Source organism: Rana temporaria, chromosome 9, assembly GCF_905171775.1.
Source record: "Rana temporaria chromosome 9, aRanTem1.1, whole genome shotgun sequence".
In the NCBI taxonomy this organism is placed as follows: domain Eukaryota; kingdom Metazoa; phylum Chordata; class Amphibia; order Anura; family Ranidae; genus Rana; species Rana temporaria.
Genome location: NC_053497.1, coordinates 141,294,354 through 141,311,148, shown reverse-complemented (window position 1 = coordinate 141,311,148; position 16,795 = coordinate 141,294,354). Strand labels below are relative to the sequence as shown.

General features: G+C 44.8%; 1 protein-coding gene across 1 annotated transcript in view; it reads right to left on the bottom strand.

Annotated features, from left to right (window-relative positions):
• Positions 1-382: 382 nt before the first annotated feature.
• Positions 383-16,795, bottom strand: part of PTGES (prostaglandin E synthase) — a 121,852-nt gene continuing 105,439 nt past the window's right edge. Inside the window, exon 3 of the mRNA XM_040324671.1 lies at positions 383-944. Coding sequence (XP_040180605.1) covers positions 695-944 — 250 coding nt within the window. The 3' untranslated portion in view covers positions 383-694. The remainder of the gene's footprint in view (positions 945-16,795) is intronic.

The window sequence follows — 16,795 nt, the reverse complement described above, 5'->3', positions numbered from 1 at the left end:
CCCAACAGCACCGATCGACTTCTTCGATTTGGCCTGAATCCTACTGGTTTTGCGAGACAACACTTGCTAAGCGAGTTAGGATTTTTAAAAATACAGTGCTCGTATTGCGAAATGCTCTTTAACCGCGTTACTCGCAATCCGAGGTTCCACTGTATAGAGCTGTGTGGGGAGCACTAAAATGGACCAAATAGACCTGTTGCTTTGTTCTTCATGGGAAAAGCAAAGGTTCCCTTTAAGCCTAAACAATGATGTTACTATACCAATCAAAACAAATAAAGCCAATTCAACCAACCATGCCCACCTTTGAATCAAGAAGAAGACCTGCCCCTGAGGTCCAGGAATATGGACTTCCCTTCCAAAATATGGACAGATTTAAAGCATATAGCATCATGAACATTTAATTAGCATAGCAACAATATGACACACAATTAAAAAAAAATACAACAGGACTCACATACCACTGAAGAAACAGGACAAATAAAAGTTTCTAAAAACACTTCATCATTGTTCTGCACAATACACAATATTCTTCAGAAACCGTGAACACTATTATGGAAACAAAATGTCAGTCAATACTGTTAACATTGTTAGAGTACACAGTCTTTGCAGATGCAGTACTGAGCTGCATCCCAGCCACTGCAAGGAAATGGCACCTTTCACATGGTCCTAGTGGATTCCATTACTGGATTCTCATTTACCAGTAAGAAGTAACAGAGTAGAGAATCTGCAGAGCCATAGAGAGGCAGGGAAGCTGAGCGATGCTGTAGGCCAATGAACGTGTCGGAGCTTTCAAGGAAAACACATAAGCAACTGTGTGTACTAGACGGCCCACGAAGAAGATGAAGAAATGAATTCTGGCGATGTTTAGGTTGGGATCCAACAAGGAGTAGATGGCACCAAGGAACAGGAATGGATAGATGTTCTCCATGTCATTGCGATGAGCTCTGCGGAAAATAACGAAGATCATAGTGAACACAGTAATCAAGGTAATGTTCTTTAGACAGGTTAACTCCAGACAAAACCTAAGTAGATCAGTGAACAGCTTATCTTAACCCTCCTGGCGGTATCCCCAAGCGTGACTCGGGGTGGATTTTTTGTGCTAAAAACGGTAACTCCGAGTCACGCTCGGGGTAGCTATGCAGAGCCTGCAGCGCGCGCTGGCTTACCTTGTCCCTGGATCCAGCGATGCCACTGCGCTGTGTGAGCGAGCGGGACCTCGCTCGATTCACACAGTGTCCTCCTGTGCCACCGATCTCCGTTCCCTGCGACATTACAACGCACGGGGGCGGAGATCGGCGCCAAATTCAAAAAGGTAAACAAACACTTTACATACAGTATACTGTAATCTTATAGATTACAGTACTGTATGTAAAAAATACACCCCCCCTTGTCCCTAGTGGTCTGCCCAGTGTCCTACATGTACTTTTATATAATAAAAACGTTTCTTTCTCCCTGCAAACTGTAGATTTTCCATAGCAACCAAAGGTGTCCCTTTATGTCAAAAATGGTTTTAGAGCAGCTAGAAAACAGCGATAATAAATTATAATCACTTGCAGAATTGTGCGATAGCGATTTGTGGGGAAATTCGTCATAAAAAAATAAAAGTAATGACAGCGACAATTCTGCAACCGAGCAAATTTCACTGATTTTGAGTTGATTACATTATTGAACAATTTTTATTAGAATTATATTATTATTTGTTATAATTATTTATAATTATTTATTATATTATAATTTATAATTTTGTTTTTAAAAAAAATTCATACCCGGGATGCCTATTAGACTCTGGTTTGGTCAGATTTAAGTGAGTTATTCCTAAGAATTACTGGCCTACAGTATAAAACGCCAAATTTCCTTGCAAATAATGGTACTGCTTTCAGCATCTTTTTTCTGAAAGAATCATACCGCCAGGGAGGTTAAAGGGGTTGTAAAGGTAAAAAAAAAAATCCCTAAATAGCTTCCTTTACCTTAGTGCAGTCCTCCTTCACTTACCTCATCCTTCCATTTTGCTTTTAAATGTCCTTATTTCTTCTGAGAAATCCTCACTTCCTGTTCTTCTGTCTGTAACTCCACACAGTAATGCAAGGCTTTCTCCCTGGTGTGGAGTGTCATGCTAGCCCCCTCCCTTGGACTACAGGAGAGTCAGGATGCTCTCTACGTTGCCGATAGAGAAAGGAGCTGTGTGTTAGTGGGCGTCCTGACTCTCCTGTAGTGCACCAGTTTTAGTAATTTTCCCCCGTTGGAACTAACAATCTAACAGGAAAGAGGAGGAGATGTGCTCCAAATTTTCAGGGACATGTTTACATCCCTCTAGCACCTCCTATGCTTATATACACACTATATATATATATATATATATATATATAGACACAGTAAAACCTTGGTTTGAGAGTAACTTGGTTTGAGAGGGTTTTGCAAGACAAGCAACATTTTAAAATAAATTTTGACTTGATATACAAGTAGTTTCATGTCACAACTGAGTATAAAAGTGAAGAGAAGTGAAGTGTAGCAATATGGTTACATTTAATGAAAGTACAACATTTAGCAAGATATTTCTACACTTAGGCCCCTTTCACACTTGGCGCAGGTGGTGCGCTGGCGGTATAGCGGCGCTATTTATAGTGCCGCTATACCGTAATTTTTACCGCGATATTCGGCCACTAGCGGTGTGGGTTTAACCCCCGCTAGCGGCCGAAAAAGGGTTAATACCACCCGTAATGCGCCTCTGCAGAGGCGCATTGCCGGCGGTATTACCGCGGTTTCCCATTGCTTTCAATGAGAAGGAGTGGTGGAGGAGCGGTAAACATCCCACTCCTTCACCGCTCCAAAGATGCGGGTATCGGGTCTTTTGGAGCGGTCCTGCTAGCGCACCGCTTCAGTGTGAAAGCCTTCAGCTGTCGTAAATTTCTCACTTTTGCTGTCCTAAATTTCCGATCATGTGTATGGGGCATGGCAGTACTGAGCAATGTGTTTAGTCACACCCTCTCATTGGCTTTTCTAATCAGCTAACCTTGGTTGGTATTGGAATGAGAATGGTGGAAAATGCAGGATGATGTCAAAGGAGTGATGTAGTCCTCCAGGAAAAACGGGTAATGTGATGGTGGGGATCCATATTACCCTTAGAATGGTGGAAAGTGTAAGATGGTGTCAAAGGAATGATAAAGTCCTCAGAGAAAGGAGGTAATGTGATGGTGGGGATCCGTAGTACCCTTAGAATGGTGGACAGTGTAAGATGGTGTCAAAGGAATGAGGAGGTCCTCAGTAGACATGTGCACAACAAAAATGTTCGTATTTTTTTGTTCCGTTTCGTCTGCACAACAAAAAAAATCGTATTTTTTTGTTCCGTTTCGTCTCGTTCCGTAGATTCGTAATTTCGTAAGACTCAAGTTTTCCTATTTGGACGCGTTCGTATTTAGTAAGACGCAAGTTTTCCTATTCGGACCCGTTGGTATTTTCGTAACAGTTTTATTTTCGTTTATACTGAATGATTCATAATTCTATATAATTTATTTTCGTTGATTCGAAATTCGTAATTTTGGTAGATAATAATTTTCGTTTAGTGGATTCGTAATTTTGTACTTTCGTAAATACATAGCAACACGCGGCTAATCCATATTAAGATATACTTTCTCTTAAGCCCCGTACACACGGTCTGACTTTTTGCCAACAAACGTCAAAATGAGCGTTTTCCAAAAAATCCGACCGTGTGTACGCTCTATCTGACAAACTTTTTCGGTTTCAAAAGTCCGGCCAACTCCCTTCAGACAAAAATCCATGGAAAAGTTTGTTTGAAGTCCGATCGTGTGTACGAGGCTTTACACTGTACAATGTGACTCAGCACAAAAGAGATAAGCTGATTGGCTAAGATATTAAGTAATCACTCACTAACTACACTGCCCAGTGCCCATTCGAAAGAACGATACAAGTACACAGATTTACGAACAGACAAAGAAACGGATTTACAAAACACACAAATGAAAATACGAATGAAAATACGAACAGACAAAGGATTTAAAATGCGGAATGCAAATAGTTTGTTATAGATGTCATTTTCGTTCTTTTGCTTTTTCGGTGTTTCGTATTTTAGTAAGATTGTCCAATTATACGTTCGTATTTTTGCTTGTTTGTTATTTTGCTTATTAGTAATTCTGTAATTTTCGTATTTTGGTTCTTTCAGCTTTTCGGATGTTCGAATTGATAGGAATGTACGAAAACGAAGAAATTCGTACGAAAATCCATTAGTTACGAACGGGAACGCACATGTCTAGTCTTCAGAGAAAAGAGGTAATGTGATGGTGGGGATCCGTAGTACCCTTAGAATGGTGGACAGTGTAAGATGGTGTCAAAGGAATGATGAGGTCCTCAGAGAAAAGAGGTAATTTGTTGGTGGGGATCTGTAGTACTCTTAGAATGGTGGAAAGAGTAAGATGGTGTTAAAGGAATGATGAGGTCCTCAGAGAAAAGAGGTAATGTGATGGTGGGGATCTGTAGTACCCTTAGAATGGTGGAAAGTGTAAGATGGTGTCAAAGGAATGATGAGGTCCTCAGAGAAAAGAGGTAATGTGTTGGTGGGGATCCGTAGTACCCTTAGAATGGTGGACAGTGTAAGATGGTGTCAAAGGAATGAGAAGGGTCCTCCAGGGAAAAAAAGTTAATGTGATGGTGGGGATCTGTAGTACCCTAAGGCCCCATACACACGTCCGAGAAACTCGACGGGCTAAACACATCGTTTTGCTCGTCGAGTTCCTTGTGAAGCCGCCGAGGATCTCAGCGAGCCAAGTTTCCTCATTGACTAACGAGGAAATAGAGAACATGTTCTCTATTTGGCCAGACGAGATCCTCGTCGGTTTCCTCGGCCAAAAGTGTACACACGACCGGGTTTCTCGGCAGAATACGGCTCCGATCGAGTTTCTGGCTGAATTCTGCCGAGAAACTCAGTCGTGTGTACGGGGCCTTAGAATGGTGGAAAGAGTAAGATGGTGTTAAAGGAATGATGAGGTCCTCAGAGAAAGGAGGTAATGTGATGGTGGGGATCGGTAGTACCCTTAGAATGGTGGACAGTGTAAGATGGTGTCAAAGGAATGAGGAGGTCCTCCAGGGAAAAAAAGTTAATGTGATGGTGGGGATCCGTAATATCCTGCCAAAATTGGAAATCAAGCACAAACAAATGTTTCCACAAAAGCAGATTACAGACAACAAGGAAAAGACACAGTGTGGCCTGGTAGTCAGCAGATATGCCTGAATGATAAGCCAAAGGCCGGGTCATATTAGGGTGTCCCCCCCCACTGTAGTTTATTTTTTTACACTTTTGACTGCTGTGTACCTTTTAAATGGAGCATAAGCATGGAATGAACATCATTTCCTGAGCCCCATACACATACAAAATGCATGACTGTAAAAGACAAAGTTGCAATCATGGATCTTAGAGGAATTTCAGCTATTTTGCTATTAGCGGTATATTTATACAGCATTTTTTTCTGTTTTGTGACATTTACATTAAAAGCTCTCTTTCATTCAGTGTAGCGGTTTATACATACATCAACAGCAGTATGTTATTACAGAGTAAAGAGTGCTAAAACCACAACTTGATTCAAATAAAAGAACTACTAACAACATAGTAAAAAACAACATTCTGTATATATTATATATTGTACACATACAGCTCTGTAGTATGACTGGGCACATCGCATACATTCTTGTAACTTCTACAACAATCTTCGAATGTTAAAGAAAGTTTCTTTATCGTACATCACGGGACACAGAGCGGCATTCATTACTATATGGGTTATATGGAGTACCTTCAGGTGTAGACACTGGCAATCTCAAACAGGAAATGCCCCTCCCTATATAACCCCCTCCCATAGGAGGAGTACCTCAGTTTTACGCCAGTGTCTTAGGTGTTAGTCATGGTTTAGCTTGCCTCCGCATCCTTGGGATTAGGTGAGCTACCGGTTCTGTCCAAAAAAGCCTCAGCGCTAAAGTGGTCAGTAACCGGACCCCAAACCCTTGGGGTATAGCCCATAATGCTTTTCTTTTTAGAGAGCTGGACCCTGGGCCCAGAACTTAGAAACCTTTGGGTGCCTAATGTTTTCTGTTGCCAGGGTGCTATATGGGCCCAGGACAGTGGATCCTTCATAGGAACCCAGGGCCTGAAGGTCTAGACATCCCCACGGAGATGGGGGAAGATTGGGCCTCTTGCTTGGCAAAGTCCTGCGGCATGGAGCAGGTAAGTGAGGGGAAAACTTGCGGAACTTGGTTCTTAGCAGGTTTTTTCTGGGGGGTCACAGGGGACATGCCTAAAGTTATGCACTGCATCTGGCAAACTAGTCACATATCATAAAGATAGGATGGCTCTCTATGTATTATTCCCCATAAGATGTGACCTCCCTTGTAGTGTTGGAAAAGCATTGAGTGGGGCCTGTGTTATATAAAAATATATGTGTGTGTCAGAGAGCTGTGCTTACCTGCAAACCTCCAGGCGATGCTCCATTCAGTCTTCCTCCTCAAGGCCTGCAAAGCAGGCAAAACGCTGACCTCCTCATGGTTCCAGGCTGCAGGCTGCAGTTTGCTGGAACAGAGAGGTCCCTTCCTCCCAAACCCCCCCCCCCCCCCTGTCGGGAGGGGCATTTCCTGTTTGAGATTGCTGGGGGGGAAGGGCGGGTCAGTGGCTTAAAGGAAGGGGCGGCCCTTCCTTGTTTGTTCCATTCAATACTTTGGAACTGAGGAGAAAGACCAGAGCGGCAGCACGGGGGCGCCGAGGACACACAGTGGCCAGAAAGGATATTGCAGTCTTCAGAGGACTGTTTTTCAAGCCTAGAAATAGGCTGTTTCTTTCCATCTCATAGTTTTTCTTTGCAATACTACTCAGGGGGACAGAATGTTTTTTCTTTCCTGGATTTGAAAAAAAAAAAAAAAAAAAGTCATCTAGGGGAGAGGAAGCATTTTTTATCCCCCAAACAGGTGTTTGGGCAATTAACTTTTATAGTTCCAAATACCAATAGGTAGCAGGTGTACCTCGGTATTGTACCATGGCATCCGGGTCAGAGGGTACAAGAGGTGGGGATTCCCCCAGAGAGTCTGAGGTCTCGGACAAAGCTATGCCGCTGCTTTCCCCACAGGGAGCCTTGGGGCCATCGGGATCTGGGGCTGGAGCTGACGCGGGTCAGTCCAACCCTAAGATGGTCACGGAGGAGGTATTACTCACCTCTTTAAAAGAGATGCAGAAAAGCATGGGCCGCAGCTATGCGGGGCAGTAAGCGGAATAGATCTCCGTCGCCCGAGCGCGGACCCTCAGAAGAGGAGGTCCTTTCCTCAGGGGAATTGGACGACCTCTTGGACAAGGACCAAGTAGGTTCAGGGATCGAAGATCCGGATACAGAGGAGTCTGGGGCAGTTCAACTTGCCAGTACCAGATCTCCAGGTATCGACGGTTTCAGCTTTGGGCTCACTGAGGGCGCCTCAAAGCAATGCTGTGTTTCCGATCCATCCTCTATTAGAGGGAATTTTGTTCCAAGATTGGAACAAGCCAGATAAGATCTTCTTACCACCTAAAAGGTTCTCTGTCCTATATCCTATGGAAGAAAATTTTTCCAAAAGATGGGCTACTCCTGCAGTGGACGCAGCCATCTCATGTGTTAACAGATCGTTAACATGCCCTGTAGAAAACATACAGGTGTTCAAGGATCCAGTTGATAAGCGCTTGGAAGCACTACTTAAGAACTCCTTCACTACTGCAGGGGCAGTAGTACAGCCAGCTGTGGCTGCGATTGGGGTCGCTCAAGCATTATCGGATCAATTTAAGCAGATGCTTAAACTTATTCCGGCCCAGCAGGCAGAAAAATTTTCGGATGTCCCTAAGGCCATATGTTTTACGGTAGACGCAATCAAGGATTCTATCCAGCAAGCGTCACGTTTATCGTTATCCCTTATCCATATGAGAAGACTCTTATGGTTAAAAAAGCTGGGAGTCTGAGCCCCCATGCAAGAAGCTCCTGGTAGGGTTCCCCTTCCATGGAGGACGACTCTTCGGAGAAGACCTAGATAAATACATTCAGACCATTTCAAACGGCAAGAGTACTCTCTTGCCAACTAAGAAGAAGGTTCAGGGACCTGCGTTTAAACGACAGTATTCCCCTGGGCAGGGGCCCTCTAATGCCAAGCAGTATCGACGGCCTCCTGCAAAAGCAAACTTCGGCTTCAACAGCAAATCACAAGGACAGGCTGTTAGAGGCAAAAGGCAGTGGTTTCGCAAACCAGCAAAACCAGCCCCCAAGCCAACCTTATGAAGGGGCGCCCCCACCCACGAAGGTGGGGGGAAGGCTGCGACTCTTTTCAGAGATTTGGGAAGCCAGCATTCCCGACGAGTGGGTACGGTCTTCCGTGGCCACAGGCTACAAATTAGATTTCCTAAGGTTTCCTCCTCCTCATTTCCAGAAGTCGAGGATTCCAAACGATCCGGAAAAGGGAGCCGCATTAAGATCGGCATTAGATCATCTACTTTCCCAGGAAGTAATAGTAGAGGTACCAGTCCTGGAAAAACAGGGGCTGGGTTTCTACTCCAACCTATTCATCATCCCAAAATCCAAGGGAGATGTCAGGCCAATTTTGGACCTAAAGATGGTAAATGCATATCTAAAGATCCGCTCATTTCGGATGGAATCCGTGCGGTCAGCAGCTGCCACACTCCAGAAGGACGACTTCATGGCGTCCATAGACATAAAGGATGCCTACCTTCATGTTCCAATTTATCAGCCACATCAAAGATATCTACGCTTCATGGTGGCTTCGCGTCACTTCCAATTCGTGGCGCTTCCCTTCGGGTTGGCTACGGCCCCCCGGGTGTTCACGAAGGTCCTAGCTCCGATCCTAGCCAAGCTAAGGATCCAAGGGGTCACGATCCTAGCATACCTGGACGACCTCCTAGTCATAGACCACTCGTCTCCCGGCTTGGAGCGAGCAGTGGCCCTCACGGTCCAATACCTCGAGAGGTTCGGCTGGGTCCTAAATCGAGAAAAGTCAGCTTTCCAGCCCACAAGGCAGTTGGAATATCTCGGCATGAGATTAGACACAGAACAACAAAGAGTGTTCCTACCTCTGAGGAAGGTAAAAGCCATCAAGGAATTAATCCTACTGGTTCTAAGCAAGAAAGAACCGACTATTCGCCTATGTAGGAGGTTACTAGGCAAGATGGTGGCCACATTCGAGGCGGTACCATACGCCCAGAGCCACACTCGCATCCTACAGGCAGCCATCCTGTCAGCATGGAGCAGAAGGCCACAGGCCTTGGATATCCCGTTGCCGCTCTCATCAAGAGTCCGACAAAGTCTGTGTTGGTGGTTAGACCCTCAGAATCTACTGAAGGGGAAGTCTTTCAGCCCAGTGGCTTGGAAGATAGTGATCACAGACGCCAGCCTGACGGGCTGGGGAGCAATTTTGGATGGTTGCACTCGCCAAGGTACTTGGGCAAAGCCAGAGAAGCAGTTGCCCATCAACATCTTGGAGCTCAGAGCTGCTCGACTAGCCCTCAGGGCTTGGACGTCAAAATTGCAGGGGTTCCCGGTGAGAATTCAATCAGACAATGCCACGGCCGTGGCATACATAAATCACCAAGGGGGAACCAGCAGTCAAGCCGCTCAGAGAGAGGTGAGCTTGATTCTCCTATGGGCAGAGGCTCATGTGCCCTGCATATCGGCAATATTCATTCCAGGAGTGGACAACTTTCAGGCGGACTTCTTAAGCCGCCAGACTCTATGGCCGGGGGAATGGTCTCTGCATCCACAAGTCTTTCAAGCACTCTGCCAAAGATGGGGAGTGCCGGACGTGGATATCATGGCATCGAGACTCAACAAGAAACTAGACAGGTTCATATCCCGCTCAAGGGATCCGATGGCCTGCGGAACCGATGCGTTGGTTTGCCCTTGGCATCAGTTCAAACTTCTTTATGCGTTTTCCCCGCTCCAGTTACTACCCCGCCTGCTGCGCAGGATCCGGGTGGAGCACATACCAGTCATCCTGGTAGCTCCAGCATGGCCCAGAAGGGCATGGTACTCACTAATCTTAAGGATGGTAGTGGGAGACCCGTGGACTCTTCCTCTACGGCCAGACCTGCTATCGCAAGGTCCGATCCTCCACCCTGCCTTACGGCATCTAAATTTGACGGCCGGAAGCTGAATCCCTGATTCTCAGGGGAGAGGTCTGTCTCAGAAAGTAATCTCTACCCTAATCAGAGCCAGGAAACCGGTCTCTAGGGTGATTTATTACAGGGTCTGGAAGGCCTATGTAGGCTGGTGTGAGTCCAAGCGATGGCTTTCTCGCAAATTTACCATCGATAGAGTATTACGTTTTCTCCAGCTAGGAGTGGATAAAGGATTGGCATTAAGCACAATCAAAGGACAGATTTCTGCTCTGTCAGTGTGGTTTCAGCGGCCGCTGGCCACCCACTCGCTGGTTAAGACCTTCCTTCAAGGGGTCTTACGTATTAGACCTCCAGTTAAATCCCCACTTTGTCCGTGGGATTTAAATGTTGTTCTGTCAAGTTTACAGAAACAACCGTTTGAGCCGTTGGCTGATATTCCTTTGGTTCTACTGACAAGGAAGTTAGTATATTTGGTTGCCATAGTTTCCGCAAGAAGAGTTTCGGAGCTGGCAGCCTTATCCTGTAAGGAACCATATCTTGTTTTTTATAAGGACAGGGTCGTTCTCCGCCCTCATCCTTCCTTCCTACCGAAGGTCATATCCAGTTTTCATTTGAACCAGGATTTGGTATTACCATCCTTCTTCCCTAAACCTACTTCCAGAAAGGAAGGGTTGCTGCATACCTTGGATATTGTCAGGGCCATGAAGGCCTATCTTAAAGCTACAAAGAAGATCCGGAAAACAGATGTGCTGTTCATTCTACCAGATGGGCCCAAGAAGGGGCAGGCAGCTGCAAAGTCCACCATTTCTAGGTGGATTAAGCAATTAATCACTCAGGCCTACGGCTTGAAAGGGTTGCCTCCTCCAGTATCATTAAAGGCTCATTCTACTAGAGCCATGGGCGCATCCTGGGCAGCACACCACCAGATCTCTATGGCTCAAGTTTGCAAGGCGGCAACCTGGTCTTCTGTCCACACGTTTACAAAATTCTACAAGTTGGACGTAAGAAGGAATACTGATACTGCCTTCGGGCAGGCAGTGCTGCAGGCTGCAGTTTGAGACCCTCGGATTCCGGGGGCTCCTCTTGTTTGAGTTAAATTTAAAAATTTAAGATTATTTTTCTCAACTAAGTTGGATTTATTATGATTTGAGTATATCTCTAAATTAAATCCTTTTGTCTTGGAGATGTTCTCCCTCCCCTCATTGTAAGCATTGCTTTGGGACATCCCATATAGTAATGAATGCCGCTCTGTGTCCCGTGATGTACGATAAAGAAAAAGAGATTTTTAATACAGCTTACCTGTAAAATCTTTTTCTTGGAGTACATCACGGGACACAGAGCTCCCACCCCTCTTTTTTGAGGACCATTTTGGAGGCATACTGCTTGCTACAAAACTGAGGTACTCCTCCTATGGGAGGGGGTTATATAGGGAGGGGCATTTCCTGTTTGAGATTGCCAGTGTCTACACCTGAAGGTACTCCATATAACCCATATAGTAATGAATGCCGCTCTGTGTCCCGTGATGTACTCCAAGAAAAAGATTTTACAGGTAAGCTGTATTAAAAATCTCTTTTTTCCTTGAAATTAGAAGTATGGGACCCACTACTGAACTTACACTTCATTAGTGGGTTCCATACCCAAGTAGAAGTTGGAATTCGTTAGAAAATGAATAAACAAAACCTATTTTAATTGATTTCAATGAAATGTGTTACTATTCGTTAATTTTTCTTTCGGAGATTCGGATACATCCAAATCATCGAATAACCATAAATTCGTCTGAATTTATGTACGGACCGAAAGGAATTGCACATGTCTACCTCATATCAGTGGGAGAAATAGTGTCCCAAGGGCAAGCGAAGCAGTTTGGAGGCCACTGCGCTAAACGAACACATCTTCAATGCACCCATGTTGTAGGGCATCCCTACACACAGTAATGCACCACGTTGCAGGGCATCCCAACACACAGTAATGCACCACGTTGTAGGGCATCTCTACACACAGTAATGCACCACGTTGCAGGGCATCCCAACACACAGTAATGCACCACGTTGTAGGGCATCTCTACACACAGTAATGCACCACGTTGCAGGGCATCCCAACACACAGTAATGCACCACGTTGTAGGGCATCTCTACACACAGTAATGCACCACGTTGCAGGGCATCCCAACACACAGTAATGCACCACGTTGTAGGGCATCTCTACACACAGTAATGCACCACGTTGCAGGGCATCCCAACACACAGTAATGCACCACGTTGCAGGGCATCCCTACACACAGTAATGCATACGTTGCAGGGCATCCCTACACACAGTAATGCACCACGTTGCAGGGCATCCCTACACACAGTAATGCACCACGTTGCAGGGCATCCCTACACACAGTAATGCACCACGTTGCAGGGCATCCCAACACACAGTAATGCACCACGTTGCAGGGCATCCCAACACACAGTAATGCACCACGTTGCAGGGCATTCCAACACACAGTAATGCACAACGTTGCAGGGCATTCCAACACACAGTAATGCACCACGTTGCAGGGCATCCCTACACACAGTAATGCACCACGTTGCAGGGCATCCCAACACACAGTAATGCACCACGTTGCAGTGCATCCCTACACACAGTAATACACCACGTTGCAGGGCATCCCTACACACAGTAATGCACCACGTTGCATTGTTGCATACTGCGTTATGGTTCTTCCACAACCTATTCAAATAATTGGGTTCCTTTAATGCACTGCATATTTACTTTGGACATGACGCTCACCATTGGACTATCTAGGAGCAAAGGGGGCCTAACAGAGAAAGTTTTTGTCTTGAGGGCTATTTTTATTCTACTTATTTCACAAAACTGTCCATTGACAATAGTTCATCAGAGGATCTGCAACAGCTGCGACTTTTTACTGCGCGTCTCGTCTCCAATTTCCCATGTAGCCTTGAGCTCGGCAACTGAGCCAGCAAACCTCCCTGACAGAAGGCAAGGCTGTCTGTGGAGCTGAAGCTTTCCTGCTGCATGGTAATTAGGAGCATGTTTTATATATGGAGTGTGCCTTCTCCACTTTCCCCGTTGGAGAGTCAGACCGACAAGTGAGACGTTATATAAACAGATTCATATAAACACGAGAAGGGGAGTTCCTCTCTTCCTTGCAGTAAAAGCACAGGCTATGTATACACAAATCTGCGCTGTATATACACACAGGGTAGGCCAATGTTTGGGCTGTATCCGCATGTCCCAGGTCCTAATTACTAAAGTGCTCTGCTTACAACCTATTCGGAAAGGAACAAGACTTGGAAAGGACTTCAGACAGCAAGTGAAACCTAGGAGCCATTCAGGAAGCATGTCTAATAAACCTATTAAACATCTAGGAGGAAGGAAAAACAGGTACATAGGTAAAGCACCCAACTGTCTCTGATTTCGAGGGACTGTCCCTGATTTGGAACAAAGTCCCTCTGTCCCTCTTTCCTTCTCATGTGTCCCTCATTTTGGTCTGATCCATATAGTTGTAAACCTTTCATCCAATTTCTAAATTTCGGCATTTTTCCATTTCAAAAGCCAGTATAATGGAAGATTGATCTCTATCAGTGTCTGGCCGAGCATTGGTTAAAGCTTATAGACAGAGGCCCGGATTCTCAAACCAGTTACGCCGGCGTATCTCCAGATTAAGGATGAGCTCCGGCATGTTCGCATTGAACACGTGAGGAGCCCGCCAGGAAGTCGGCACCCGCGCTGCGCTAATCACAGCCAGGCAGACATTTCCTGATCTCTGCAGCCGAGCATCGGGAAATGTCTGCCTGGCTTTGATTAGCGCAGCGTGGGTGCCGTCTTCCTGGGGGGCTCCTCACGTGTTCAATGCGAACATGCCGGAGCTCATCCTTACTCCAGATACGCTGTCGTAACTCTGAGTCCGAGCCGTTGTATCTATGCGCCTGATTCTTAGAATCAGTTATGCATAGATTTGTATTAGATCCGACCGGCGTAAGTCTCTTACGCCGTCGTATCTTAACTGCATATTTACGCTGGCCGCTAGGGGCGTGTACGCTGATTTACGCCTAGAAATATGTAAATCAGCTAGATATGCGAATTCACGAATGTACGCCCCGACCGACGCAGTACAGATACGCCGTTTACGTTAGGCTTTTCCCGGCGTAAAGTTACCTCTGCTATATGAGGCGTAACATGCGGCGTACCAATGTTAAGTATGGACGTCGTTCCCGCGTCGAATTTCGAAAATTATACGTTGTTTGCGTAAATCATTCGCGAATAGGGCTTGGCGTCATTTACGTTCACGGCGAAAGCATTGTTTACTTGCGGGTTAATTTGGAGAATGCGCACTGGGATACTTTCACGGACGACGCATGCACCGTTCATAAAAAGCGTAATTTACGTGGGGTCACATAAAATTTACATAACACACGCCCACATCTACCACATTTGAATTAGGCGGGCTTACGTCGGAGGCGTAACGTAAATAGGATACGTTACTCCCGCACAAAGATACGCCATTCTACGTGAATCCCAGACAGAGTTTTCATTGTCCCCTAAATGGTCCAATGAGGTTGCAGGATCCCTGACCATCTTTCTGGATAATGCTGATTGGCCCTGTGCTGATCACATGCACCCTCCCAAGAAAAAAAAAAACTCTCTAGCAATACATACCAAACTGAGCATGTGCAGCTTGCCCCCAAGGTACTGTTCTATCAGGCAATGGTTTGGGGACTTTGGAAGGTGGGGTGGATCAGAGAAGACAGGATTGTAGCTGGCCAGCTAAGACCTGTCCTAGGTTGCTAATGTGACTTACATGCATATACAGCTAGACCTGCTAACAACCTTAATACAGTTCATATGCTCATAGGTGAGAGATAAAAACAGAGTTATTTACTGTGACTTTATGTATGGATGACATGTAACAGTTGTATATTGTGTTCACAGAAGCAAAAAGGGAGAATATGCCTTTTAAGATTTGTTGCGTGACTGTAATGTAAGATCAAGACCCAGCAGAATTGAAACCAGAAAGTATAGAGTTAAGCTGTTGTTATTCAGCAGGAGTTTTGGCCAATCACAGCCAATCTCGCACTGAGCAAGAGTCTTGGCCAATCACCACCAGCCTTACACCCATTTTTTGTCTGGGAAATCTCCCAGCACACTGCTAGAAATTATTACACCAGTTTGTTTTTTATTTTCTAAATAGGTTCCTTTAAGCTAGTGCATTGTTGGTTCACTTACCTTTTCCTTCCATTTCCCTTCTAAATGTTTTTTTTTTCTTTGTCTGAATAACTCACTTCCTGTTTCTCCTCAGTAAGCTTGCCCCCATGTTCTGGCTGGGGGTTAGTCAGCCAGAACAGCTTACTGAGGAGGAACAGGAAGTGAGAAATTCAGATAAAGAAAACACAAAAAAAAATATAGATATTTAGTGTATATGCAGCCGCTGGCGTCATCGGCGCATGCGCTCTGAAGGAACGGCCATTCCTTCAAAGTCCTGTGCTGTAAATGACAGCTCTCCTACGCATGAGCAGAAAAATAAATAGACTGCTGCACACCCTTAAGAGTTAACTACAAAAATGAATTAGAATAAATATCAAGAAAGAACACATGTATGCATGGTATAAAAACACAAGTCCCCTATGATGGGGTAAACCTATCCAAGAAATACCCCCATGGGATAAAAGTCTACAGCAAAAGGAAGCTAAATGGATATTCCTCTTAGATTCCATGACCCCTAAGGGGTTAAACAGTGATTTATCCTTGCAGTGCTTTCTGTAAGATGTAAATTTCTATGTATGTACAATATGGTTTGTCAATATGCTAGATCTTATATAGATGTATGAATTGGCATTGAAGGTGTCATTGACATACATCTATGAGTAAAAGACCCTATATGACCATATTTATATTGCAAACTAGATCTACTATGCTAGACGTTACCCAGACTGCATAGACAATTTGGGTTTATTATACAATCTATTTTTACTTTTATTTGTGATCCTCTTTCATCTCATGGATACACCACAATAGTGTTCTGCTTAGTGGGTAATAACATCTATAACTGGATATGATAGTTATAATGCTGTTTTGATTCGATCGTGGAGTGAGAGTTGGATGGTATGTGGAAAGGCTATACGATATGGAAAAGCTTATAACCACCATTGGTTTTAAAATAGTGACACTCTTAGATATGCTTTAAACTAATGGATATATGTTATATAGACGTATGAATGCACTACTATATGAATGTACTCCCATAGGGAGATAGTCTTTATGTTCTGTATGGGGCAGCACGCACTAACACCGGGTCTTTTGGTTATGGGTTTTTAAACATATGTTCTTAATTGAATTTGTTGAGCATCAGGTAACTCATGAAATAGTTAACCAGACAATGGGTTGGATACACCTGAATGTTATTTTGGTTGATTACAGATAGCTCCGGCTACCTTTTTATAGGAAGCATTGATCCATAGCTCCCCAGTTCTGACGAAGTTCCAATGCCTACGGAACGAAACATGTAAACTCTTGGGGAACAGGGACCCCCCTATGCACACTTGAGCCTCACGGTTTGTTCCTTCATCAGCTCGGTAACACTGTACCTTGAGCCGCTATACCACTATTTGAAGGATATCGCATGGAGACATGAATAGCACACATTGAGGACGACTA